This window comes from Alternaria rosae (genome assembly GCF_020736505.1).
Source record: "Alternaria rosae strain MPI-PUGE-AT-0040 chromosome Unknown BKA58scaffold_7, whole genome shotgun sequence".
Taxonomy (NCBI): Eukaryota; Fungi; Ascomycota; class Dothideomycetes; order Pleosporales; family Pleosporaceae; genus Alternaria; species Alternaria rosae.
In genome coordinates, this window is record NW_025763576.1 from 93368 (window position 1) to 115035 (window position 21668).

The following is a 21668-nucleotide window of genomic DNA, read 5'->3' on the forward strand; positions in this document are numbered from 1 at the left end:
GTACGTCACATGGTGATCGCAATGATCGCCCGGCGTTAACAAACCCCGACATATTTTCTGTGCAGTCGCGACCGAGCGTCACTTCCATCGTGTGTGCAACGCCACTCGCACGCCCACGCCCACGCCGCCACGCCCCTCCCAATGCTGCGTCGCCAGCTGTCGCCAGCCGCGCAGTGGCACAGAAGGCCCGTCTGCCTCTTCTGCGCTGCCCGCAGCCAGACACGACTAAAATCAGTCCGAGCCGCCCCATCCAAATCCAAGCCAGTCGCTCCCAGAAAAGTCGTCGTTAGGAAGAAGGGAAAGAGCTCCGATAGCCAAGAGGGAAATGTCAAGGCGGAGGATGGATCAAAGTCTCTCATCGAGGCCCTCCTGGGTGACAAGAGGGCGAGGAGGCAGAAAAGGGACGAAGAACGAGAGTCGATCCCCATCAGCGAGATGTTCCCCGACGACCTCAACTTTGAAGAGATCAAAGTCAGCAAGCCACCCGTCCCCATGCTATCGTACGGTCTCGACCGCGTCCTCTTCAACCCCGGTGTATATCGCCTGCAGGACCCACGCTCACGGGTGTACAACTTCGATCCATACCTCGAGAAGATTATGCCGGCGAACGAGTTCGACTTTGAAGCGTTGAGCGAATACAAGACGTCCTCCAAGGATGAGAATCTGCTAGCGTTGACAAAGGAGATTGGCACAAAGTTCACAGGCTCTACATCGAGCATGTCGAGCATGCTTCAGCACTTCCATTACGTCCTCTCAAATTTCCGCAAACTGAACCACGGCATGCTCTCCCGCCAATTTCCTGACCCTACGCCCAGATTCTCCAGAATCACGCTTGGCCCCAGTGCCGTCTTCCTCCGATACAGGGATGGTATCTACGCTTTGGACGCCGACAAGTCTTATGATAGCCCCAATATCATGAGCTGGCTGGGTCACTCGCTAGAGAAGCTCCTCACAACCGAACGCAGCGAGTTCGAAAAGTTCCGAAGATCAAACCCAGAAAAGGCAACCGTCGAGAAGGAGGCTGGTCGTTGCTACCACTATTCGAAGCAGGGCAACATCCTGATGCGCTCGCAGCTCGATGCAATCGATCCCCGGTTACCCGGAACGGGCGTCTTTGACTTGAAGACGCGAGCTGTTATCTCGATCCGCATGAACCACAAGGACTATGAAGAGGGCGCGGGCTACCAGCTTCGTCACAATCTAGGCGAGTGGGAGTCGTTTGAACGCGAGTTCTATGACATGACGCGCGCGACCATGCTGAAATACTCCCTGCAAGCCCGCATGGGACGCATGGACGGCATCTTCCTTGCTTACCACAACATTGAGCGCATCTTCGGCTTCCAGTACTTGAGTCTCTCCGACATGGATGCTGTCCTCCACGGCCAGCATGACACGGTACTGGGAGATCAAGAGTTTAAGCTGTCTTTAGGTCTCGTTGATGAAATCCTTACCAAGGCCACTGCTGCATTTCCTGAAACGGTAGGCTTTCATTTCACTACCAGAGGTCTTCGCTAACAATTACCAGTCTATTCGGTTGCACTTTGAAGCGCGCGAAGGCAAGACGCCGTTCATGTACGTGTTTGCCGAGCCCGTCACCGAGGAGCAAGCAGACGAGATACAAAACGCTGGAGAGGCCGCTCAGCAAGAGTTTGCACGACGCGTTGTTGGTATTGGAAAGGACGATCCTGAAGCTCAAGCCGCTTGGCAAGAAGCTCAAGACGACGTTGACGAACAAGTCGGTGCAGATCAGGCCCCACAGGAACCTATAGCACACGAAGAGGAACCTCTGACCAAGATCAAAGAGTCTCCTGATGACGTTGTCGAGGAAGCTGTCGAGGAGCAAGAAACGATTGCGGAGCCTGCCGAAGGCGAAGAGGCCAGCGCGGAAGATACCGTGCAGCCCACATCAGCTCCCAAGGAACCTTTGATGGGCTGGACGCTGACTGTCCGCAGTCAGGTCAACGGAGGCTATGTGGACCGACCAGAGCAGCTGAGCGAGTACGATGACTGGAAGCTTGAGTACCATCTGAAAGAGATACCTGCGGAAACACGTTTGAAGCTGTACACAGCGCTGAAGGCACGAAGACACGACCTTATCGGACAAGACGAGGAAGCGGTCGATAAGAGTCTCAAGCACTACCGTGATGTCATCTCGCGCTACACCAACCGTGGACGCAAATGGAGAGAGGAGCAAGACAAGCTCAATGACGCAAAGGGTGTGCAGATCTTCCGACCGCTCGGCCCTGGCTCAAACGCAAAGGTCGTGGCGTCAGATTATGAACTTACGAAAGGGACTGAAGGTTCTGAAAAGACCGAGGTCTCGCAAGAGCAGGCAGCGGAGGAGCCCTACAGTGACGAATCGAAGCCAAACGAGTCGCTTTCCAAGGACAAGAAGGAGGAGGTACTGGATGGCTTGCCCTCCGTGCCGTCATAAGGGCCATGATAAAGCTTAGGATCTGGCGTTCTTCCCCTACCCAGGGTCTAGAGGGTAAATGGTTACATGATTGAACGTTCTAAAATATAGATGTAAGAGTATATGTACAATTAGGGTTACGGCGGATTCGATACCAGGGAGTGAATAGATGAGAACGAGTAACGTCTTAAGCAAAATCCTACACATCACTCAATGCATTGTAAGATTTCCGAAAAGCAATGTTGTGTGACGCAGTGTAGTAGGCCAACCGTCGGCTATGAAGCATGACCCCTGCTCCACCGGCGTTAGCGACATCATCGCTCCGCTGCCCGCATGCTCCTCCGCGAAGCTCGTTCTTCTAGAAGCTCCCCGCCATGCAGCCTCACCTATGAGCGCGACTGCCCATTCTACACCCGACTGATACACGCCTGCCTGCTACACCTGAGCGGCTGCCGTTTGCTCGCCTTGGCACCTGCGCCGCCGTTTCCACCTCACTTGCGCCGGCTTGCTCGCCGCCCGCCCGCATCAAAGATCTCAACTGCGCCAACATTGCTATCACGACGCACGCTACACTATATACACAGCAACCATGTCGGACGCTCAAATAGAAGAAAACATTGACTTGCTCTTCAATTTCGGGGCGGATCAGCTCGACAGACAGGAAGCCAGGCAGCTTCTCGCGGTATGTCCAAGTAGCCCGCAACCTGTTTGCGCCCTGCGACAAAGCTCTAACTACGTATACAGAATCATGGCAACAATGTCGAGGCCGCCGTGGACAAGTACTTCAGCAGTATGGACCAAGGAGGTATTTCTGCTTTGAAGACCCATCTGCGCAACTCACAGGCCAAGTGGGACGAGACTGCCTTTGCGGGGGCCGGCTATGGTATAGACGACACAAACGTTCCCAGTACGTCAGCTCTGGCTTGGAAGACTTCGAAGGATAACACGGCTGACAGTGGCGGATTTCAGCATTCAATATTGACTATGCTCCAGGTCTCGATAATTACCCGCATAGCAACGTCAATAGCAGAGCACCCACGCGCCCGCCTTCTCGAACCAGTGTCGCCTCCACACAAGCACAAGCCGGCGATGCGCCCATACAGAGTCAGTGCAGCGGATGCGCCACGAGCATCACTTCGCAAGTGCTGACAGACATTCAGGCATTGAGGGTCAGGAAATGGGAGTCACAGGCTCTTCCAACTTCAGACCGGCCACTGGAGACAATTACGATACCTCGCAATGGGCTCTAGTACCAACCACAACAGAAATCATCGCCGACCCCATCCCGAGCCAACGAAAGCGCGAAGAAGGGCAGCCCGCTATCCTAAAGCCGTCGCCAACCTTCAACTACCTTCCCAACCTCATTCCCATACTTCATTCGATACCGCTGTTCCGAAATGCGCTGCTGTGCCCGGGCGTACTACAAAATGATTACTGGCAGGGCGACAATTGGTGGAAAGGCAACCCCACAGCAACCGCGCGCATCTTCGAAGACGGTACTGGACGCTCGGAAGCGCACAACCTCGAGATACTTCACGAGACACAGCGGCTCATGGCGTTCCTAGACAACACGGACCGGATCTACGGATCGGTCAACGGACTGCTTGAGTCGGAGGCTTGGAGAGAGCAGCAATCTGTTGTCGAAGATCCAGACGACGATTTGCTAAAGTTCCTGGTGATGTGGGGTTTCGCATTCCAAAGTCAGGTCCCAAACGCCGACTTGAACGGCCATCTTAAGTCTACCTTTGACGTTGCTGGAACCGCCCAGGAATGCTTTGTGCTTGATGCCGCCGTCACACGCGATAAACTTCGGCCCGACTTTAATTTGTACGATGTCCTGGACGACTCACTCTTTGCTTCAGCTGGAGCCAGTGCGCATATTCGCGAAGCTAGTAACGTGTTGATACTCCGCCTGACTTCATCAAATACCGAGGCGTCTGATCTGGGATGCCGGATTCCAGCCACCCTCTACATCGATCGGTACCTTGAAAAGAACAAGCATGTCATCGATAGTATGTATAGCGATATCACGCAACATGAAGAGCAACTGGTCTCGTTCAAGGCCCAGGTGGAAAAACTGAAGTACCACACTCCGAAGAAAGCGGGCGCGAAGAAGTTTGAGTCGCTGCAACTACTCAAAACAAGCATGACTGCGTTTGAACCTGAAAATTCCGGTGGTTCTTCCAAGGATGCGGAGGTGTTGGCCCAGCTACAGGAGCTCTACAACAGCATCGAGAGCAAGCTTGCGGCCTTGGAACAGCAGACTGAACAAGTGCAGAAGGCGATATTGAGCGTCTCCGGACGATTCAAACCCCGCGTAGACGATAGCGCCGACGAAGCCGCGGCCACTGACGACCAAGCCATGGACACGACAACCGAAATGACCGAGAAAGTGGAAGAGAAGACCTTCGAGCCCATCGAAATCGTCTACCCAGAAGGCCAAGCCCCGGAAGACGCCATGGAGCGCCCATACCAACTCTGGGGCGTAGCTACGCGTAGAGACGTAGTCTACGTCCGCCACCCGGACATCAAATCCGATGTCCCCAACGCAACCCAATGGTGGCGTATGCAATACGACAGCGAATCCGCCAACCCCATCATCCGCCGCGACACCCTCTCCCTGCAAGAAGTCATCGAGCGCGCCACCACCGAAGCCGGCTCCGCTCTCCTCGTCTACGCAAACGAAGACGCTACCGCCGCCGAGCCCCTCCCGCTGCCCAAGCCTCTCCAAGATTTCGCTAAGAAGGATAATCTCAACTTCCTCCATGAGTTACAGGAGAATGCTACTGGTTGGGAAGGCTATGGTGATTATGGCAATACGGCAACAGGCGGGTGGGATACCACCGTCCCCCCTGCCTTTGAAGAAGACAATGGTTGGAGTGAAATCAGCGCTAAAGAGTTTAACAGCAGTAGTCGTCCACGAAACGACTCAAACATGAGTTCCGCGACGCTCACACCCAACACGGAAATCGACGATGATGCGCCTGTCACGCAAGAAATGGTCGAGACGAACCGTGGTGGTACTGGGACCATGAGCAGCGCTAGTAGCGAGACAGTGGGGAGAGGCGATGGTGATGATGGCGCGGTGAATGAGAAGATGCAGAGTCAAGTCAGGTTCTCGGATGTGGATATGGAGGATGTGGATAGTCAGGACAGGGCGAGGATGCAGCGTGTAGATGTCTTGGAGAAGAAGGGTGGTTAGGAAACACCTGGCGAGGTACTGGATAGTTGGGATGATTGGGGTGAGGAGGAAGATGAGGAAGATGTCGGTCATGTGGTTGACATGGTTGATGCAGACGAGGAAGATGAGGATTGCGATATTTACACGTGGATGAGTTGCCTTCAGGATAAGGATGCAGATGCATAGCGTGGTGTTTTTGGAATGGGTGGCGCTATTAGCGGCATGATTGGATTGGGTGTTAAGAAGCGAGGGTGGTATTCTTCGTGTCTATGCTTGGATTAAGGAGGTCGTAGATTGGCTGGTTGGGGACGACTGACCGGACAGGATATCCACATTCCATGGTTCCAAATGCCGAGTTTTAGCATGTGTGCATGTGACTTGGACTGAGCTGATGGGTATAAAAATCACCCAACTCTCCGCTCTCTTGCTCTCTTATTCATCACACTTCCACCTTTATTTTTACCCAAATAGAGCACTGGTTCTTGTATGACCGCTCTGTCCTCCCTCTTTCCGAAACAACCCCATATCCACACCCATGTTCCCGAACCCCTTCCAAGAAATATCAACGATATAGAAACGTCCCGTCCTCTCTTCTCCAAAAACGGCACGGATTTGTCGGATGACCTTCTCGTCCTGCCGCCAGCTCCAAAACGATGTTAATGCCTTGGCATGGATCGAAAACCCGCCTTCGAGTCTAGAAATCGGAACAATCTGGAACAACGTTTATGTCTTGTACCTCGCCACTCCGGTTGGATATTACCATAACAGAGTTAGACGCCATTCATGTCTTTTCCTCTGCCTGCCTTCTTCTCAAAACTCAGGGGCAAAGGGCCTATGCTGGGCCCGTCTCTCGAAAAACGTTCAGAACAAGGATATATGTGCGGCGACTTCTCACGCTCGAGAACACTACGACATAGGCGGCATGGTGTTGTCTTCACTGTGCGAGCTCAAGACATCACATCGCCTCATCCATGGACCTCGCCGTCTGGATACCAAAACAGACCCGATGGGAATGCATGGTTCAGTGCTTCTGGAAGTCCAAAAACACCGATCAAGTCGCTGGATGGCGTCTGCTGTTGGAAGTTCGGAAAGAATACATCTAGGATACATGGGCTGAGCCCTTACACACCTCACCACGACATTGCTCGGCGGTGCTGTCGAAAAAAGAAAATCGGAAATTTACATGGCTTTGTCCATCGAAATCCAGAAGACGACAATACAAGAGTTGAGATCCGCGGATGCGCGGGTATATAAACCTCTCTCGCTGGCGTTCACTTCTCTTCTTCAACACATATACTCCGGTTCCTATATACCAAAATGGGTGCCGGTACAGACGATGGTCCCTGCCTCCTCCTCCAGAATGTCCCAAAAAGATGACATGAGAGATCGCCCTTCCTGTCTCTTTTTCCAACAGTTGCTATAGCAAGGGCTACGTGCGGGTATTGCTCCGGAAACGCCAAACGCTATCGACCATGTGCGGAGAAGACCTCGCGCTTCCAAAACCATAGCCATTCCCCCCATGGCATCTGTCGTTCCGGCACCGTAGAGTTTATATCGTACCCTTCCAGTTCAAAACCGACCAGCCCATTCCGTATGTGTTCGAAACCACCTTGCGAGATACTGAAAAGAAGAAAGCAACGTACAAGGTCTCCATGGGCTGTCTGGCCTCCTCCTCTCTCACTAGACGACGTGGAAGGTATAACTACTCTTTGTTCGACATATAGAGGTGTCTTCTACAATCTACTTCCACTTCCTGCACTCCAAAATATTCGGTAACGTATTTATGGGGTTTGGCTGCTGGCTCTCTCTGAACTCAAAACGGTGTATCCTGGCCGTCTTGGAATCGACGGACCAAATCAAAACGCACTTGGCTTGTGTCCGGCGTCTCGCGCCCTTCCTCAAAAAAACCGGCGAAGAACCTCGACATGTCGCTTTCCAGCCTCTGCGCTCTCAAAAACCACAATACCTGAGATTCATGCCGTCCCTCGGATCGTTGGACGCTTTTATCTCACCAGAGAACGTTTCAAAATGCATCAATTCACGCAGGATGGAATTGGCGCTGAGCAGTGCGCTAGCCTTTGGCTCTCGCGGGTATATAAACGTCTTCTGGAGTTGGGGTTTCTACTCCAACTTTCTACTTCTTTCTCTCAGAAACAAAAATGATGTTCTTCAATGGCGTGGCGTTTGCCTTCTCTCGCTGGGATTACCAAAACACAACGTTCAACATCTCATGGAGATGACAGTCTCGCGGACTGCGAATTACATCAAAAGTCCAGTTCATCCATTTCATGTGCCGAAAATGCTACATGGAGATGTCATGTGAAGAGAAGAGCGTCTTGGTGTCACAGAATCACAGTTGGTAGCTGCTATGCGATCAAAATACTCTCATCACAACTGCATGAACTGCGTCTCCGCTCTAAGCACGATACAAAGTCTACCTCGTCGCTCTCTTCTTACGTATTGAATACCTTGAATCACCAAAAGGCAGGAATACTAAAGATCAGTTGGGATTTTTGCATGGGTGTTTGCTCTGCTCCTCTTCTCAAAAAGATGAGGCACCGAGACATGGCTTTCTGAAAAAGCACCAAGACATCGACATGTGGTGGCGCTGTATCGGGCACTATATAAACCCTCTCGGTTTCTGTCTCCTTGACTGATATACCACACTGCGGTCCTTGTCACACCAAAAGCGCCCTGACGACCTGGGCATGTCGTTTCCATCTTCCTCTCAAAAAGCATTCTGTCTGCTCGGATGATTGTCGAGGTGTGGCCCCTTCTGGAACGTAACGGCACTACTTCAACCCCGACATAAAAGCGACCTTTCTCCTGCTTCTTCCGTCACTACTACGCCCCCTGTGTTCCCTGCATGCACCAAAATCGCGAACCAGAGGAAGCATAGTGTTCTGGTCTTCTCCAAATAAGTGAAAGAGAAAGTCCATGGACTTTCGGCCCGGAAAGAGACTTTGAAGTTTAACATGTGTCGGTTCTTGGCGTCCAGTTCGATATAAACACTATTACATTCTTCTTCCATTAGCAATTGTTAACACCAAAGTCCTCCTGTATTTTACTAAAACCTGAAATGAAGCACTACACGGCGTCCTGTTCTTCCGAAACCGGTGGAATTACTCTGATATGACCTTCTGATCCAAAACGGGAACTAAGAGATGTGATGTGTTTGCTCCGACTCCAGCATACAACAAAATAAAAATCGCAAGCTTCCTTTGCTATGGAGAAAACTACATACAATATCCTTCTTTTCAGTAAAAGACATGAACATCCGTTCTACGACGGTCTGTTACTCTCAAAATCCACAATGCTGATCTTGATGATCTCTTGGTTTGGAGATATGAAGGTGCTAGTTTATGGCGAGGTTCCACTTCGACGACTATAGAACCCGCTCTCTTCTCTCTCTACCACCAATATACTTCATCTACAATTACCGTACACCAAAAATTGGTGAACTAGACCTCATGGCGTTCTGCTCTTCTCAAATATACTACTGTGGATCTTGATGGCTTCTCGGCCTGAAGTTTCCACACAATGAGTGGATGTTGAAGTTCCACTTCGACTTCGCATCGAAGACCTGTCGTCTTCTCTTTCTGCCAGTACAATACCTACCACCGCTTTTATCGTACACCAAAAATGTCTGTCAATTGAGCTATGACTTCCTGCTTTTCTCAAAAGTCCTACCTCGACGCTCGCTCGCGTCTCGGATCGAAGCAATGCTTGATCCGGTGGATACTGGAGCTCCACTCTATCATCACACATAAATTTCACCCCGCCTGCTTCCATCGCTATTACTTCACACCTTCTACCTTCTGTAAACCAAAAATCGAATGCCTCTCTACTATGGCTTCGCGGACTTCTTCCCAAATGAATCGCATCATTGTCCAATGACCTGCAAACACGCCTCATGAAGCTCAGAGTACTGTAGTGCTGGGAAGGCTAGGCCAGAAATACAAAAAGTCAGCTAAAGCGCCGAATGTTGTCCTGTTTCAACCGCCGTAAGAACGGAACCCGGAGCACATGAGGAATGCTGGTATCGAGGAGCAAATAAACTGTATCCGCACCTCGTTGCTAATATGAAAGCTACCTTCTTCCTGGCTCTTCTCTTCCGCTACGATACGCTTTTGCTCTTTCTGTACACCAAAAGCTATATGCGTCAAGTTCATGACTTTTTGGTCTTCTTCTCCTTTCCAAAAAACCCCCCAGCAGACAACTCATGACTTTGCGGCCTGCGAAAGACGCAGATATCTTCCAATCCGATTCATACTTCCTACCAAATCCATAATGTCGACTGGCCAAGAAACGACGATCAAATTAACGAGTCGAGCGGCGAGAAGGTCTAGAAAACATTCCGGAAACCCCGGATGTGCGGTTCGGAGTCTCCAAAACCGGACAGCTTCGAAACGTGAGAGCGCAGCTGGATGGTTGTATATAAACCTGTCCTCTGGGCTGTCTGCTTCTTATTCTTCTTCCTCTTTATCCACACATTGCCAACTCCGTATATCCAAAAAAGATATACAACAAGAGATCATGGCGGTCGTCTTCTCCGTCTTCCAAAACAACATCAAAGGCAGAAAAATGTGCTGTTGGAAGTCCCAGAAAATACCACAATATCTCGAAATGAGCAAGTAGTGAATGAGGTGTATACAAACCCACCTGCTGCGCCCTCGTGTTCTTCTTCATCTACACATTCCTATTCCGCCTAATCAAAACTCTCTTAAGTCTAATCTGATGGCAGTCGTCTTGCCGGTCTTCTGAAAGAAACTGGATACAACCCTATGCTGTGCCGCTGGAAGTCTGAGAAAGCGCCAAGCTATATACCTACGGGCACGCAGTGAGCGGGGTATATATTGACCTGTATTCTGTGCTATCTTCTTGCTTTATATCTCAAAGTTCCTGCTTCGCATATCCAAAAAGCTCTGGAGTCGCGGTTCATGGCGGCTTCCTCTTCCATCTCCTAATAAAACCGAGAAAACAAATTAACGGAGTCTTTGCGGGCTTTGCTCCAATCAAAACGGGCGTTCAAGAATTTGATAAAGTCGGCGCGCCTGTCCAAAAATGCCATAGGGCTAACTCATGGCCAGAATTCCGGTCCGGGAACTCAAAAGACCACTTCTATCTCAACATGTGCGTGCGTTGAGAATACTTAAATGGTCGGCTGAAGTGGGCATGTGTGCTGTTTTCTCGGATTTGTTAGCTGTGGGTATAAAGCCTCTCTCGGAGAGATATAAAACAACGGAGTCTGAATTGATGTGCTTTCTGCGCCTAGTCTTTCAAAAATGGCTAAGTCAGCCGACATGTGTGCGAAAAGTGCCTGGATAAAGGCGTATGAGATAGCATGGCGTCTACTGAGCTATTGCTGTCATCAAAACATACTACCTGTATCTGAAAGGTGTTGTCGCGTTTTGTGGAAGAAGGAGAAATGACATTGAAGGCTCAGTAATTTCAACGACACGATCCATTGTCGCTCGACCTGGAATATAGAGTGGCATTGAATCCATGCAATCTCTCCCGGACGAAGTCTTCGCTTTCAAATCTACCTCATCTCGCCATTACCACCCATATACAATCTTCTAACCCTGCATTTCGATTCCTCCACTCCCATGCAATACCTCACCTGTGCAATAACTCCCCAACGGACTAGCAAGATGCACATAACATGTCGCCATCTCGACCGGCATGCCCGGGCGGTTCAGTGGGCAAGCCCCCACGCCCAATGAATCCATAGCATCAGCGGGGTTATTCTTCGTCGCGGGCTGCAGCGGCGTCCAAATAATGCCCGGCGCAACAGCGTTAACACGAATACCATTTGGTGCTTGCTGCTGCGCAAGGCCGCGGGTGAAAGTTACGATGGCGCCCTTTGTAGAGGCGTAGTCGAGGAGCATGGGATTAGACATGTAGGATGCGACCGAGGCGCTGTTTACGATACAGTCGCCGCGCTTCATGTGTTTGAGCGCGTATTTGGACATGGCGAACATGGAGATGACGTTGGTGTGGAACGTCTTTTCGGTTACGTCCAGGTCGATTTCGGTTATGTCTGTGCAGGCTTCTTGCATGGCGGCTGTTGGGATGTCAGCATGTGTATCTTTATCATGTGATAGCGATCTTGGTGGAGCGAGGGTATCTTACCATTGTTGACTAGGACGTTCAGCTTGCCAAAGACCTTCATGTGTTGCTCGACGGCTTGCTCGCAGTTTTTCCTCTCCCGCAGGTTGAGTTGCATGAGGTTTGCTTTGCGGCCTGCTTCTTCGATCTTCTTCTTGACGAATTGCGCATCTTCCTCTTCTTCGGGCAAGTACACGATGCTTACATCTGCGCCCTCTCTTGCGAATAGGATAGCTACAGCGCGTCCGATACCAGAGTCTCCACCTGTGATCAACGCAGCCTTGCCCTGCATCAGACCACGGCCCTCGTATTCCTTGAGGTATGGTTTCTGGTTCTCATCCCAGAATTCGAGACGTGACCATTCTGCTTTCTGCTCAGTCTTTGCGTCTAGACCCGGGCCGCCTTCTTGGTTTTGAGGTGTGATCTCTGTCGCAGGGTATGCGGTAACTGGGCCTTTGTTGTCGCTCATCTTGAACGTTGTACGAGTGAAAGTACGTGTAATTGGCCTGGATAAAGCAGAAGAGGTGACTGGTTTCCGGAAAACAAAGTTCGAAGATCTGATGATGGTTGTTCTGAACATTTCTGTCGATCGGGGGGTAGTAGTTGTAGGGGCGGATTTTGGTGGGGTTGGGATTTGATGTGATCGTCATCGAGCGTCATCGTTGGAATTCAACACAACGTCACAACAACGAGTCTAGACCTCTGTATGCTGAAAGCTGTACATTAACCGGTGCGTGGAAGTGCGATAACGATGTTGTTTTCGGCATACACGCGAGAATCTGGCTGATTGATGGAAATTCGCACCCGCTGCACTCGAACGCGTCCGCAGCGCTTCGCAGGCGCAAATGCTTGCACACTTTATCGCTCCAAAAGCAATCGCGCAAGTGAGCTCACGACAGCAAACTTCAGTCCTAAAAGTATTGATGAACGACCAAGAGCTAGGAAGTCATAAGCCACGCGCGGCAAAGGAGGCTCCCATGCGTCGATCGAAGAGCACCTCATTCACACCAGCATACCTCTGATCTCGGATTGGTTGCGGTGGCCTCGTTTCTCGGACACAGTCCCACTCCGTTTGTCTAACTATCTTCGCGATTGTAATCCCTTCGCCATAATTTGATGGGGGTGATTCAGGCATCGTGTATGTCGTTTGTATCGCGTGGGACTTCTGCGATATGTTGTGCGTCTCCTCGCGTCGCCTGGCTACTCTCCTGGCAATAGGGTGACCCCGTATACGGAAATCTTGGTGCAATGACATCTACACATCGGTAAAATGGATTTTCTCACTACAACCATCAGTCCAGTCTCGGATGTACCGGCGGTCTTTTCTCATAGCGAGCATCCATGGATAGGTCTGGAACCGCATTGTGTCTCAATCCGATTATACGCTCTAATCGTGTTGTCGTAATAGCAGGTCGCTGCGCGTTTACAGGACATTTGGAGAAAGGGTGAGAGAGCGCAATTCCGTTCAGGTCCAAGGTGTGGTTCGGCCCCCGCAGCGGACCTTAGGTTTGATTCTGAACCTTCGAAACGTCCTTGCACAGTAACAGTCCCCCAATTCCAGCCCGCCTGGCGATAACGCATTTCAGACTGACGTAAATTGAGATCTAGTACTGAGCAGTGGAACCAGTTGCGACAATAATCTTAAAAAGATAAAACTCGCTCGCAGCAGGGCGTTCACGGGATTCGGACTACATAGCGCCTTTACCGCTCAGCAGTCTCGCGAGCCGTGGCGGTCTGCATAGCTGGACTGCACCCCACAGCACAGCCTACGCCTGTATGCGAGTCCAATGTAACATAAGATAGCGAAGGCGGAGTAGAGAGAACAATTACGTGATATGCTTGCTTCTCTCGCTTGCGACTTAGCTTAGAAACTTGCTCTTAACCTGCGCTCCGCGAGCAAGGGAGAAGACAAGAATTATTCCTCTTTCCCCTACATACAACTACCCTTACCAAGCATAGTAATACAGAGCTATCCTCCACTATCCTCTTGTAGTGTGAAGCAAATACTATTGCCTACAACTACCCCTTACATCCAAAGAGGGCTCTACGCGAGAATCTTGTGAAGTGTTTCTCCTTGAGCTTTCGCGATGAAACATAGGGCTCTTCTGGTAACGACCAGAGGGATATGTTTGCGTCTTGGATCCTTCCCGTGTTTGCCGAAAAAGGACGAGTGTTTTTCCACAGTACATACCAGTACCACTCTGTTCGTTGTGGGCTTTTGAAGTACGAAATAGAGTTGCAGCTCCACTGGAGATTCTCACAGATTGAGAGACACGAAGCCGACATCCTCTACATAGGCTGGATGTACGTTGTGGGAAGCAGAATACTTCACCCGGAAGCGTCACGATGGCCTGACAAGGAATTTCCACTCCACGGACGACAAGAGAAACTGCTCTTTGGAGACTGCCCCAAGACTATCAAAAAGGCAGTGAAGAAGCTTTATTTTGGGCGTGGATACTCAATTGCTAACCTGGCGAGTAACCGGCGGTCCGAACACGAGGTCTGGAACACCAAAAAACTTCGTCGGATCGAAGAAAACATCATTATTGGAAGACTGTCCTTAGACCGACTGCACAAAGAACCCAAGACGACAACAGAGACACATGAGTGGGTCACCAGACTAGTTAACCTGATGTGCAAACCAGAGTCACAGAAGCTCATGGATCGGCAGGAAAACCTGCCTGAAGGCACCTACGAGATTTCTGAGTTCTTGAAGTCTGTAGAAGCGCAGCGCAATTCATTGGCATTGCTCGGACAGCTTCGCCACTGGCTACTGGCTGATGAAAATGATGTACACTCCGACTGGGTTGGTATGCTATCATCCTGTACAAGTATCTGGAACACAAATTTGCCAATCCTTGGAGATCACAAGATGTTCAAAGGCGAGCAGGACATGCTAGATACACTTGGCAATACCATAGCCCGTCTACTCGAAATGGCTGCTGTACGACAGAACATCGGGGTGTCTGTACCTCTCTTTGAGACAATCTGGCAATCTATACATAGTACCATTTAGACACCTTCATCGAATCAGAATAGCAACAAGTCTTGGGTCGGCGACTTGCGATTGAACAAGCTTCTAAACGAAAGCAATCCTACAATCATGCTCATGCATCCGGGCCCCGTGAGCTTCTCGAACATCTACGCAAACTGGAGCGATGACGACAAGAGAGAGTCTTGTGTGGGTAGAGCAGTCTGGCATGCGATGCGAGAATTCGGTGTAAAAATTGGCAATGGAGGAAACAGCGAAGAGCGACGAGACGGATAAGCAGAAGACAAGTCAGCCACCGAGGAACCAGCCGGCGAAGAGCCAGTCAACGATACGCCTGTAGACGGGGACGAACTCGGCGAGCATTCAGGCAGTCGAGATGATGGAACCGAGGAAATCGACGAAGCAGCTTCAGACGCCGGCAGTGACATTAGCGTTCAAGAGTTCTCTTTTAACCTCAATGCGCTCGCTGAGAACGGCAGCAACAACAACATCATCTTCATGGGTAACGGAATGTCACAGCCGGTATCCATCAACCACGCGCAGATGTTTCAGCTACGTGCGGCACCTAATGGGGGCTTCGTCTTGGGCGGCAGAGCCCCTAGCCAGGCTTCTCGAATAGAGATGTTGCCTCCACGGCAGTCGGAGCATGCCCGTGCAATAGCTTCAGCGGAAGATGCCCCCGAACTATGTGCATGCGGTCTGAGTCGGTACGGAGTGAGTATAAGGCCGATACCGAAGATGAATACCAAGGCTGCCAAACTGGAACACCAATGTATGGGAGCGCTATTTGTAGGGATCGACGTGCCGGATCGTGATCTTGGCGACGCTATCAAGGTAAGACGGTTCAAGATTCCAGGTTCGCAAAGGAGGACGGAAGAAAAGTAACTCCAGATATGGGGGAGACGTGATCGCGGAGGTGGTGTAGCTAGTCAAAGTACTCGACCACAATGTCTTTAGCACTTGGGTATCTTGCTAGCGTTCGCTCCACGATACAAACAACCTTCTTTGAAACAGGCTGTTACAGTAACGGCAGTGACGACATTATGGACGTACCAAGTGCTGCCTGGTACTCGCTGGAGATCCATAGCAACGGGCCTCCAACTCTCGGCTTTCCTTGCACCCACAAAGGCTCACGGTAAACAGCCGGGAGCACGACCTCAGCGCATGCCAGAACGTGCGCTTTGGACTGCTGCAGCACGATGTAAATCAAAGACAGTGCGGTTGCACGATAGACGCTTGGAATGAAGTTCTCGCACAAAATCAATACCCGGGAGCATCTTTCGCTAACAGAGACATGCCGGCGGACCATCATGTAGGTTACCGCTGCTAATACCCATGAGATTGTTACCGAAAAGCAATTTGGATGCAGGTTGCACGCGGCGCACACCACGAACACTTCAACATGTTGCTTTTGATGGACTATTGTACCATACTTCATCGATTGGCCAACAGCAACACAGGAAATTACATGTGGACTGCGCCACGAGATGACGCTGGAATAAACCCTCCAAGATTCTAGGCGTACAACATAGAGTTTCTGTCTTTGCTGGCATGCCATGCGTTCGCTTGTTCAAACTGTCGAAAGGAATGGAAAATGACCTCAAGAGGTCGCTCCTGTGTAGCTGTGGTATTTGGAGAAGGATAGACACAGCGGGACGCTTGATGGGCCTCTGCGATGTTACTAACCGTGCGACTACCATATTTGACTACCTTGTTTGGCATTCTCCGTACGTCAGTAAGCTAATGTCGACGCCGCACCCTCCCTACCGATAGTCGTCACGGCCGGTAGACTTTCATGATGCGCTCGCATGCATCCGAATCCTCCGGATCAGACGGGCGCACAACTCAACGAGGAAGGTCAGGCCTTCCTCGTGGCGACATGCCGATCGTTGAGCGGAGAGCCAGCATCTGGACCAGAGTGGAGGAAAAGTACCAAGGCTTTCGGCAGTGCTCACGCGTGTTGCTCGTATTACCAGGGAGGCCGGAAAGCGATCAGTTTCTACAATTTCAAATGCCCGTTCGGTGGGAGTTCGCCAACCTGCGTTGCTTGAAACATAGCACGATGTTGTCTCAAACAGCGAGACGTTTCCATCGCAGGAGTGAACCAAAGTTGCTGCATGCGCCGGTGATGTGTTGGAAGCGATGGGTCTTGTCGATAGGCTGTTTATCGATAGCCCTCTGGCGGCTGAAACAGCGGCGTCGTGCGGCAGCGGAAGCCCCGTATCCACCCCTGCTGCCACGACACGCAGCCGAGGGGCGATCCGACCACGAGAAAAACAGCCCAAGTCATTACAAACGAAAACCAACATGACATCACGCCTCTTGATTCGTCCTTTTGCGTGATGAGGTTGATCTCGGTGTTTTCCGAGATCCACCCAAAATCTTGAGACTTCATGTCTGGGCTTCGAGAATACGAAAGTACGTATGCAAACTCCACATGAGGTTGAGAATGGCACAGCAGGCTGAGACACCGACAGCTGCGTGACAGGATTAGTACCATGCAACAAGAAGGGGCACAGTTCGTCATTTCTACGCGTACGCAGGCGCGCAGATGACTACTAATGATAGTGGGTGTGTTCTTCTACACGCCGGGCGAACCCAGTTCGTGACTAAGAAACTAGTTCTTTCGTACCTACATTAGCGTCAGGCACACACTCCACCAGCTGAGCGCCGGCGCACCTCTTTGGTCAGCACGGCGCCTGTCAGAGACAGCAGAAGCCACCGTACAAACCCCTCACGGGCATCGGGAAATGCGGGGCGAAAAGTAAGCGCCTCCGAAATGATGGCCTGGACATTCCGGGCATCTTGGCTGCTTCTGGAATGTTGAGTGGTGAGCATTAATAAGGGCTGCTGCTCGCCCTTGCAGAGGGATATCCTTCACGCTCACAGCAAGCAAGTCACTCTCTATTCAGTCATTCATTGACCAGTCATTCATTCATAGCCCGGTGCTATCAACAAAACACTCATTCTACTTCACATTCTTTACATATACCCAACAAAAGTTCTCCCCTACAGAACCGTTACCTCTACACCCAACATCAACTCAACCATGTCTATGTCCAAGGTCTTCCAGACTGGCGCTCTTGTAGCTGCCCTCATCGCTACCGTAGCCGGCCACACCTCTGTCGAACAGTTCGAGGCTGGAGGCAAGACGTACCCCGGTTTCCGCCAGGCCTCCAAGCAGGATCCTGGTAACCAGTCGCCTGCTTGGTGGACCAACCAGGGCTGGGGATACCAGCCCATCTACGGCGACAAGCTGAGCCAGTATGTTCACCATATCCTTACGCTTTACTACTTTATGCATGTGCTAACCAATCATCAGCCCCGACATCATTGCCCACAAGGATGCCTCTCCCTCCCCATACACCGCCGAAGCCCCCGCCGGCCAAGACGTAACCTTCCACTGGCACCACGAGGGCAGCTGCGGCTCTGGCGAAGAAGGCTGGGACTGCTCCCACCACGGCTGGACAGCCACCTACATGGCATCCTGCAACGGCGACTGCAAGAACGTCGACAAGACCAAGCTCGAGTTCTTCAAGATCCACCAGAGCGCCCTCATCGACTACCGCAAGGGCCGCTACTCCTCCGGTCAAGCCCAAGGTCAGACCGGCTACTGGGGTACCGACGCCATCTTCTACGACAACGGAAACACCCAGAAGGTTACCATTCCATCTGAGATCCCCAGCGGAAACTACGTCCTCAGGACTGAAGTTGTGTCTATCCACAACAACGGCGATGTCAGCCAGCGCCAGTTCTGGCCTCAGGCTTTCAACATCAAGGTCACTGGCGGTGATGACAGCGCTCAGGTCCCTGCTGGAAAGAAGGGTACCGAGCTGTACAAGGCTAGCGATGAGCTTCTCCAGTGGGACCTCTACTGGCACCAGGCCGGTGAGACCATTGAGGATGCGCCTGGTCCTAAACTCGCTGCTGTCGCTTCTGTCCAGAAGCGTGCTCACGCCCGTGACTTCTCTGCCTAGGCAACTCTTTTTAAACTTTCTTCTTCTCTTCTATTTCCGTCTGCTTAGGGATGGGTGGTCGCATGCTATTTGGGTTAGCTGCGCGGATTACGAAATGGTGTATACGGGCATCGGTTGGGGTTTAGGCTTTCACGGACCGGGACTGGGCTTTTTCTTCTTCTTGGTCATCATTTTTTGGGGAACTGAGTCTTCCGATCAGGATGATGATGCCACGACTTTTTATGATTCTCTTCTTGGATACTCTTAGCATTACTGCAATGCAAGTTTCGAGCATTGCGCTCAACCACACAATGATTCTTCTCTTCCAGATTCCGTGATCTTTTCCTCTGTGTGATATGTGTCTTGTTGCGGCTATGGACTCATCGTGTGAGCTAGGCGTGACCGTCGCCATTCTATTGGACTGAAGACCGGTTTGACTAGTCGAACGGCAGCTCCGCAACTCTCTGGAAAGTCATATCCTCAAGGTTGATCACCCACTGCAGTTTTCATGCCACGCTCTGACGCAAACACGCGAAAACCACCCGATCTTTACAAGATATACACACGAATCGGGTTATCGTAGTATTCACTCGGAATCTTAACCCCCTCACGATCTATCCATCTGACACTCATAGTCCATGCGTGAAGCCGCATCATCATCGTCCACCAAACGTCTTCGTACGAGATGTTCTTGTTCCCATTGTGATGGTGGCTCTTCTCCATTTCTTCAACGAACTTCGGTACATTCTCGGCGTAAATGTAAGCGCGCTCAATAAAGATGGGATCCAGACTGTTGGGAAGCTGGCCGTCTCTCTTTTTTATGGGCGGTGTGCCGGTGTAGTGCAAGGCTTGTTCGTAGCTATGTACGTTGATGGAGATGTGGCAGCGCACTGCCTGACTATAGAGAGGGACATAAAGCCCGCCTAGAGTATGTTCAAGATACGCGGTCGTGTCGTCGAATGCTTTCTTGAAGAAATCCAGTTCTCGAGTGTCTGTTCTTTCAACTCGGTGTTCCCCCTCGAATTTCCAAGGAGCCAAGCCTTCCCAGCTTTCGTAGAATTGAAGTACATGTTTTTTGCGATTTGATAATTGTGCCTCTTGCCTTTTGAGTAGAAGCCTCCAGACATTGCGTGACTCTGGTCTCTCGCCCATTGTGGTCAGCGGAAAAGGAAACGGGTTGTCGATGGCATTCAACGCAATGTTGTCTATGAGTGGCCATTTGCAGAACAGGCCGATAATATCCGTGAAACCAGGAAGTCTATGAGCGGGATCTTGACACGATATGCTTGCCTCTAAAGCTAGTCTGACATCACCATGTATTCCGAGTATGTCTAATGAGTGTCTGAGATCCGGTACTTCAGGTGCTTGTTTATTCCTGAGTAGCAGGCCCTTGTTGCTGGCGATGATAGGGAGTATTCCACACGCCATCTACTCTCTGTCAGCTAGAGAGAATAGCGAGGTTATGGGTCATTCTCATGGGTGACGCGATATCGCACACAACTCATTCCATCAGCAGCCTTGAAGAAGACAGCGGTCTTGGATGAGCCCGGTACGATCGTCGTAAGACTTCCTCGATGATACGGATGTGATGTTACGTACCTGATCTGCAGACATACTATTGATACGCCATTCATGGTCTGGAGAGGGGTGAGGCCCGGTCGTGCTATATTCTACGACAAGCCCCATGCCGCGTACGATAGAAGTGGAGAAGCTCCGTCCACTACCAGCTGCACGCATTTTGCCTTCGTCGATCCGGAAGTCCGACCATGCCATACCTAGCCGATGTGCCATAGTAATCAAACATCCCACTGTGGTACTCGCAACTGGGCGCACGATATCTGGTGGCATAAAGTCCCAGGAACGTATCTTTCCTGCGGAGAGAGGAGCGCAAAGTCAGTGTAAGTTTCGACAAGTTACGAAGACCCAAGACCTACTTGAGATACAGATCAGGTTCAAGTTGTTTGGCAGTATATCGTGAGGCTGATGTTGATAGCGGTTCATGACGGTTTCTCTCTGCTGGACGTGAGCATCTTCCAGTAGACTTATCCAAGTGGGCACGTCATCGGCTGTATACATCCACATGTGAGCTTCTTCCCTAGCCAGACAGTTTCTGAGGATCTTACCGTGGAACTTTGATAAATAATGACTTCTACAGAAAGTGCCAAGACGCGAGCCTTCAGTCCCTAGAAGTGGTGCTGGCTGCCAAGGAGAGCACAAGTAGCGTGCCTTCTGCCAATATATTGACTTAGGGTCCGGGAAACTCGGTATGGGCCTGTTCTGATCGAGAAGGAAGGACTCGCGATGTCCGCAATGCGACATTGTCGCCATTTCGAAGTGAGGGGTTGTCACTTTGACTTCGTATCGGAACGAGCTCCTACTGAACTTAGCATACTCAAAGTCGAGTTGGTGCACTTATTTTAGAAAAAGTATTTCACCATCTGAATTTTAGCTCCACCAACTTGTACCAATCTCCGATGACAGAAGTTTGGCATCTACGGTACCCATCCGCAGTTGAAAAGAGCTGAGCGATGAGTTGACCGGCTGCGATTACCAAGGCTGAGATCGCTATAGCCATAGCGGCTGTCGCCACGTCGGTTTCGTTGACCATATCGCAGTATTTTCGACGAGATACAGCGTACAATTCATCGAATACCGATTGAGGTGAGTCCTATTGCATGCAAAGTCGAGGTTGGGGATGGTGCAAGTCGCAGCGTAATTAGGCTTGAGGGCTGATGAGCTGAACTGTTAGCCTACTCACTCATGCAAGCCTCTGCCTAAGCAAGGCGCGCCGCGTGTTTTGGACCCCATATTATCTCGTGGTAAGAAGGCGTCAATCTAGATACGCCGTTCGAGGTCAACACGAGTGTCTTTTTGGGTGCAGAAGCCGTCCTTGCAGGTTACCTAGGTAAGCGCCAGCACCCCGCTCCTGCCATCTCATCCCAGCTCAGCCCCGCCATTTCGATCCTCCGGCTAAGACGAGACGCCTTCGAAGCCATCAGACTCTTGGAACTACTG

General features: G+C 51.0%; 6 protein-coding genes across 6 annotated transcripts; 4 read left to right on the forward strand and 2 right to left on the reverse strand.

Annotated features, from left to right (window-relative positions):
• Positions 1 to 20: 20 nt before the first annotated feature.
• On the forward strand, positions 21 to 2625 carry BKA58DRAFT_430386 (mitochondrial protein Pet127-domain-containing protein). The gene is made up of 2 exons (XM_046173063.1): positions 21 to 1479; positions 1526 to 2625. Exons 1-2 carry the CDS (start codon positions 142 to 144, stop codon positions 2432 to 2434), a joined length of 2247 nt encoding a protein of 748 aa, XP_046022977.1. The 5' UTR covers positions 21 to 141; the 3' UTR covers positions 2435 to 2625.
• Positions 2626 to 3002: 377 nt separating this feature from the next.
• On the forward strand, positions 3003 to 5615 carry BKA58DRAFT_319037 (uncharacterized protein; the record flags this gene model as incomplete). The annotated part of the gene is made up of 4 exons (XM_046167701.1): positions 3003 to 3095; positions 3158 to 3368; positions 3407 to 3517; positions 3574 to 5615. The coding sequence occupies 4 exons, from the start codon at positions 3003 to 3005 to the stop codon at positions 5613 to 5615; spliced, it is 2457 nt and encodes an 818-aa protein (XP_046022978.1).
• A 5558-nt stretch (positions 5616 to 11173) lies between these two features.
• On the reverse strand, positions 11174 to 12174 carry BKA58DRAFT_412504 (tropinone reductase 1; the record flags this gene model as incomplete). Its single annotated transcript, XM_046172357.1, has 2 exons — positions 11174 to 11661; positions 11730 to 12174. The coding sequence occupies 2 exons, from the start codon at positions 12172 to 12174 to the stop codon at positions 11174 to 11176; spliced, it is 933 nt and encodes a 310-aa protein (XP_046022979.1).
• A 1656-nt stretch (positions 12175 to 13830) lies between these two features.
• Positions 13831 to 15582, forward strand: BKA58DRAFT_319902 (uncharacterized protein; the record flags this gene model as incomplete). The annotated part of the gene is made up of 3 exons (XM_046167742.1): positions 13831 to 14205; positions 14722 to 14923; positions 15014 to 15582. 3 exons carry the CDS (start codon positions 13831 to 13833, stop codon positions 15580 to 15582), a joined length of 1146 nt encoding a protein of 381 aa, XP_046022980.1.
• Positions 15583 to 17510: 1928 nt separating this feature from the next.
• Positions 17511 to 18938, forward strand: BKA58DRAFT_202714 (glycoside hydrolase). Its single transcript, XM_046165861.1, has 2 exons — positions 17511 to 17961; positions 18020 to 18938. Exons 1-2 carry the CDS (start codon positions 17747 to 17749, stop codon positions 18672 to 18674), a joined length of 870 nt encoding a protein of 289 aa, XP_046022981.1. The 5' UTR covers positions 17511 to 17746; the 3' UTR covers positions 18675 to 18938.
• On the reverse strand, positions 18788 to 21562 carry BKA58DRAFT_202674 (uncharacterized protein). The gene is made up of 5 exons (XM_046165860.1): positions 21089 to 21562; positions 20777 to 21027; positions 20588 to 20719; positions 20253 to 20524; positions 18788 to 20081 (listed from the first exon to the last, which is right to left on the reverse strand). Exons 1-5 carry the CDS (start codon positions 21259 to 21261, stop codon positions 19203 to 19205), a joined length of 1707 nt encoding a protein of 568 aa, XP_046022982.1. The 5' UTR covers positions 21262 to 21562; the 3' UTR covers positions 18788 to 19202.
• Between the last annotated feature and the right edge of the window lie 106 nt (positions 21563 to 21668).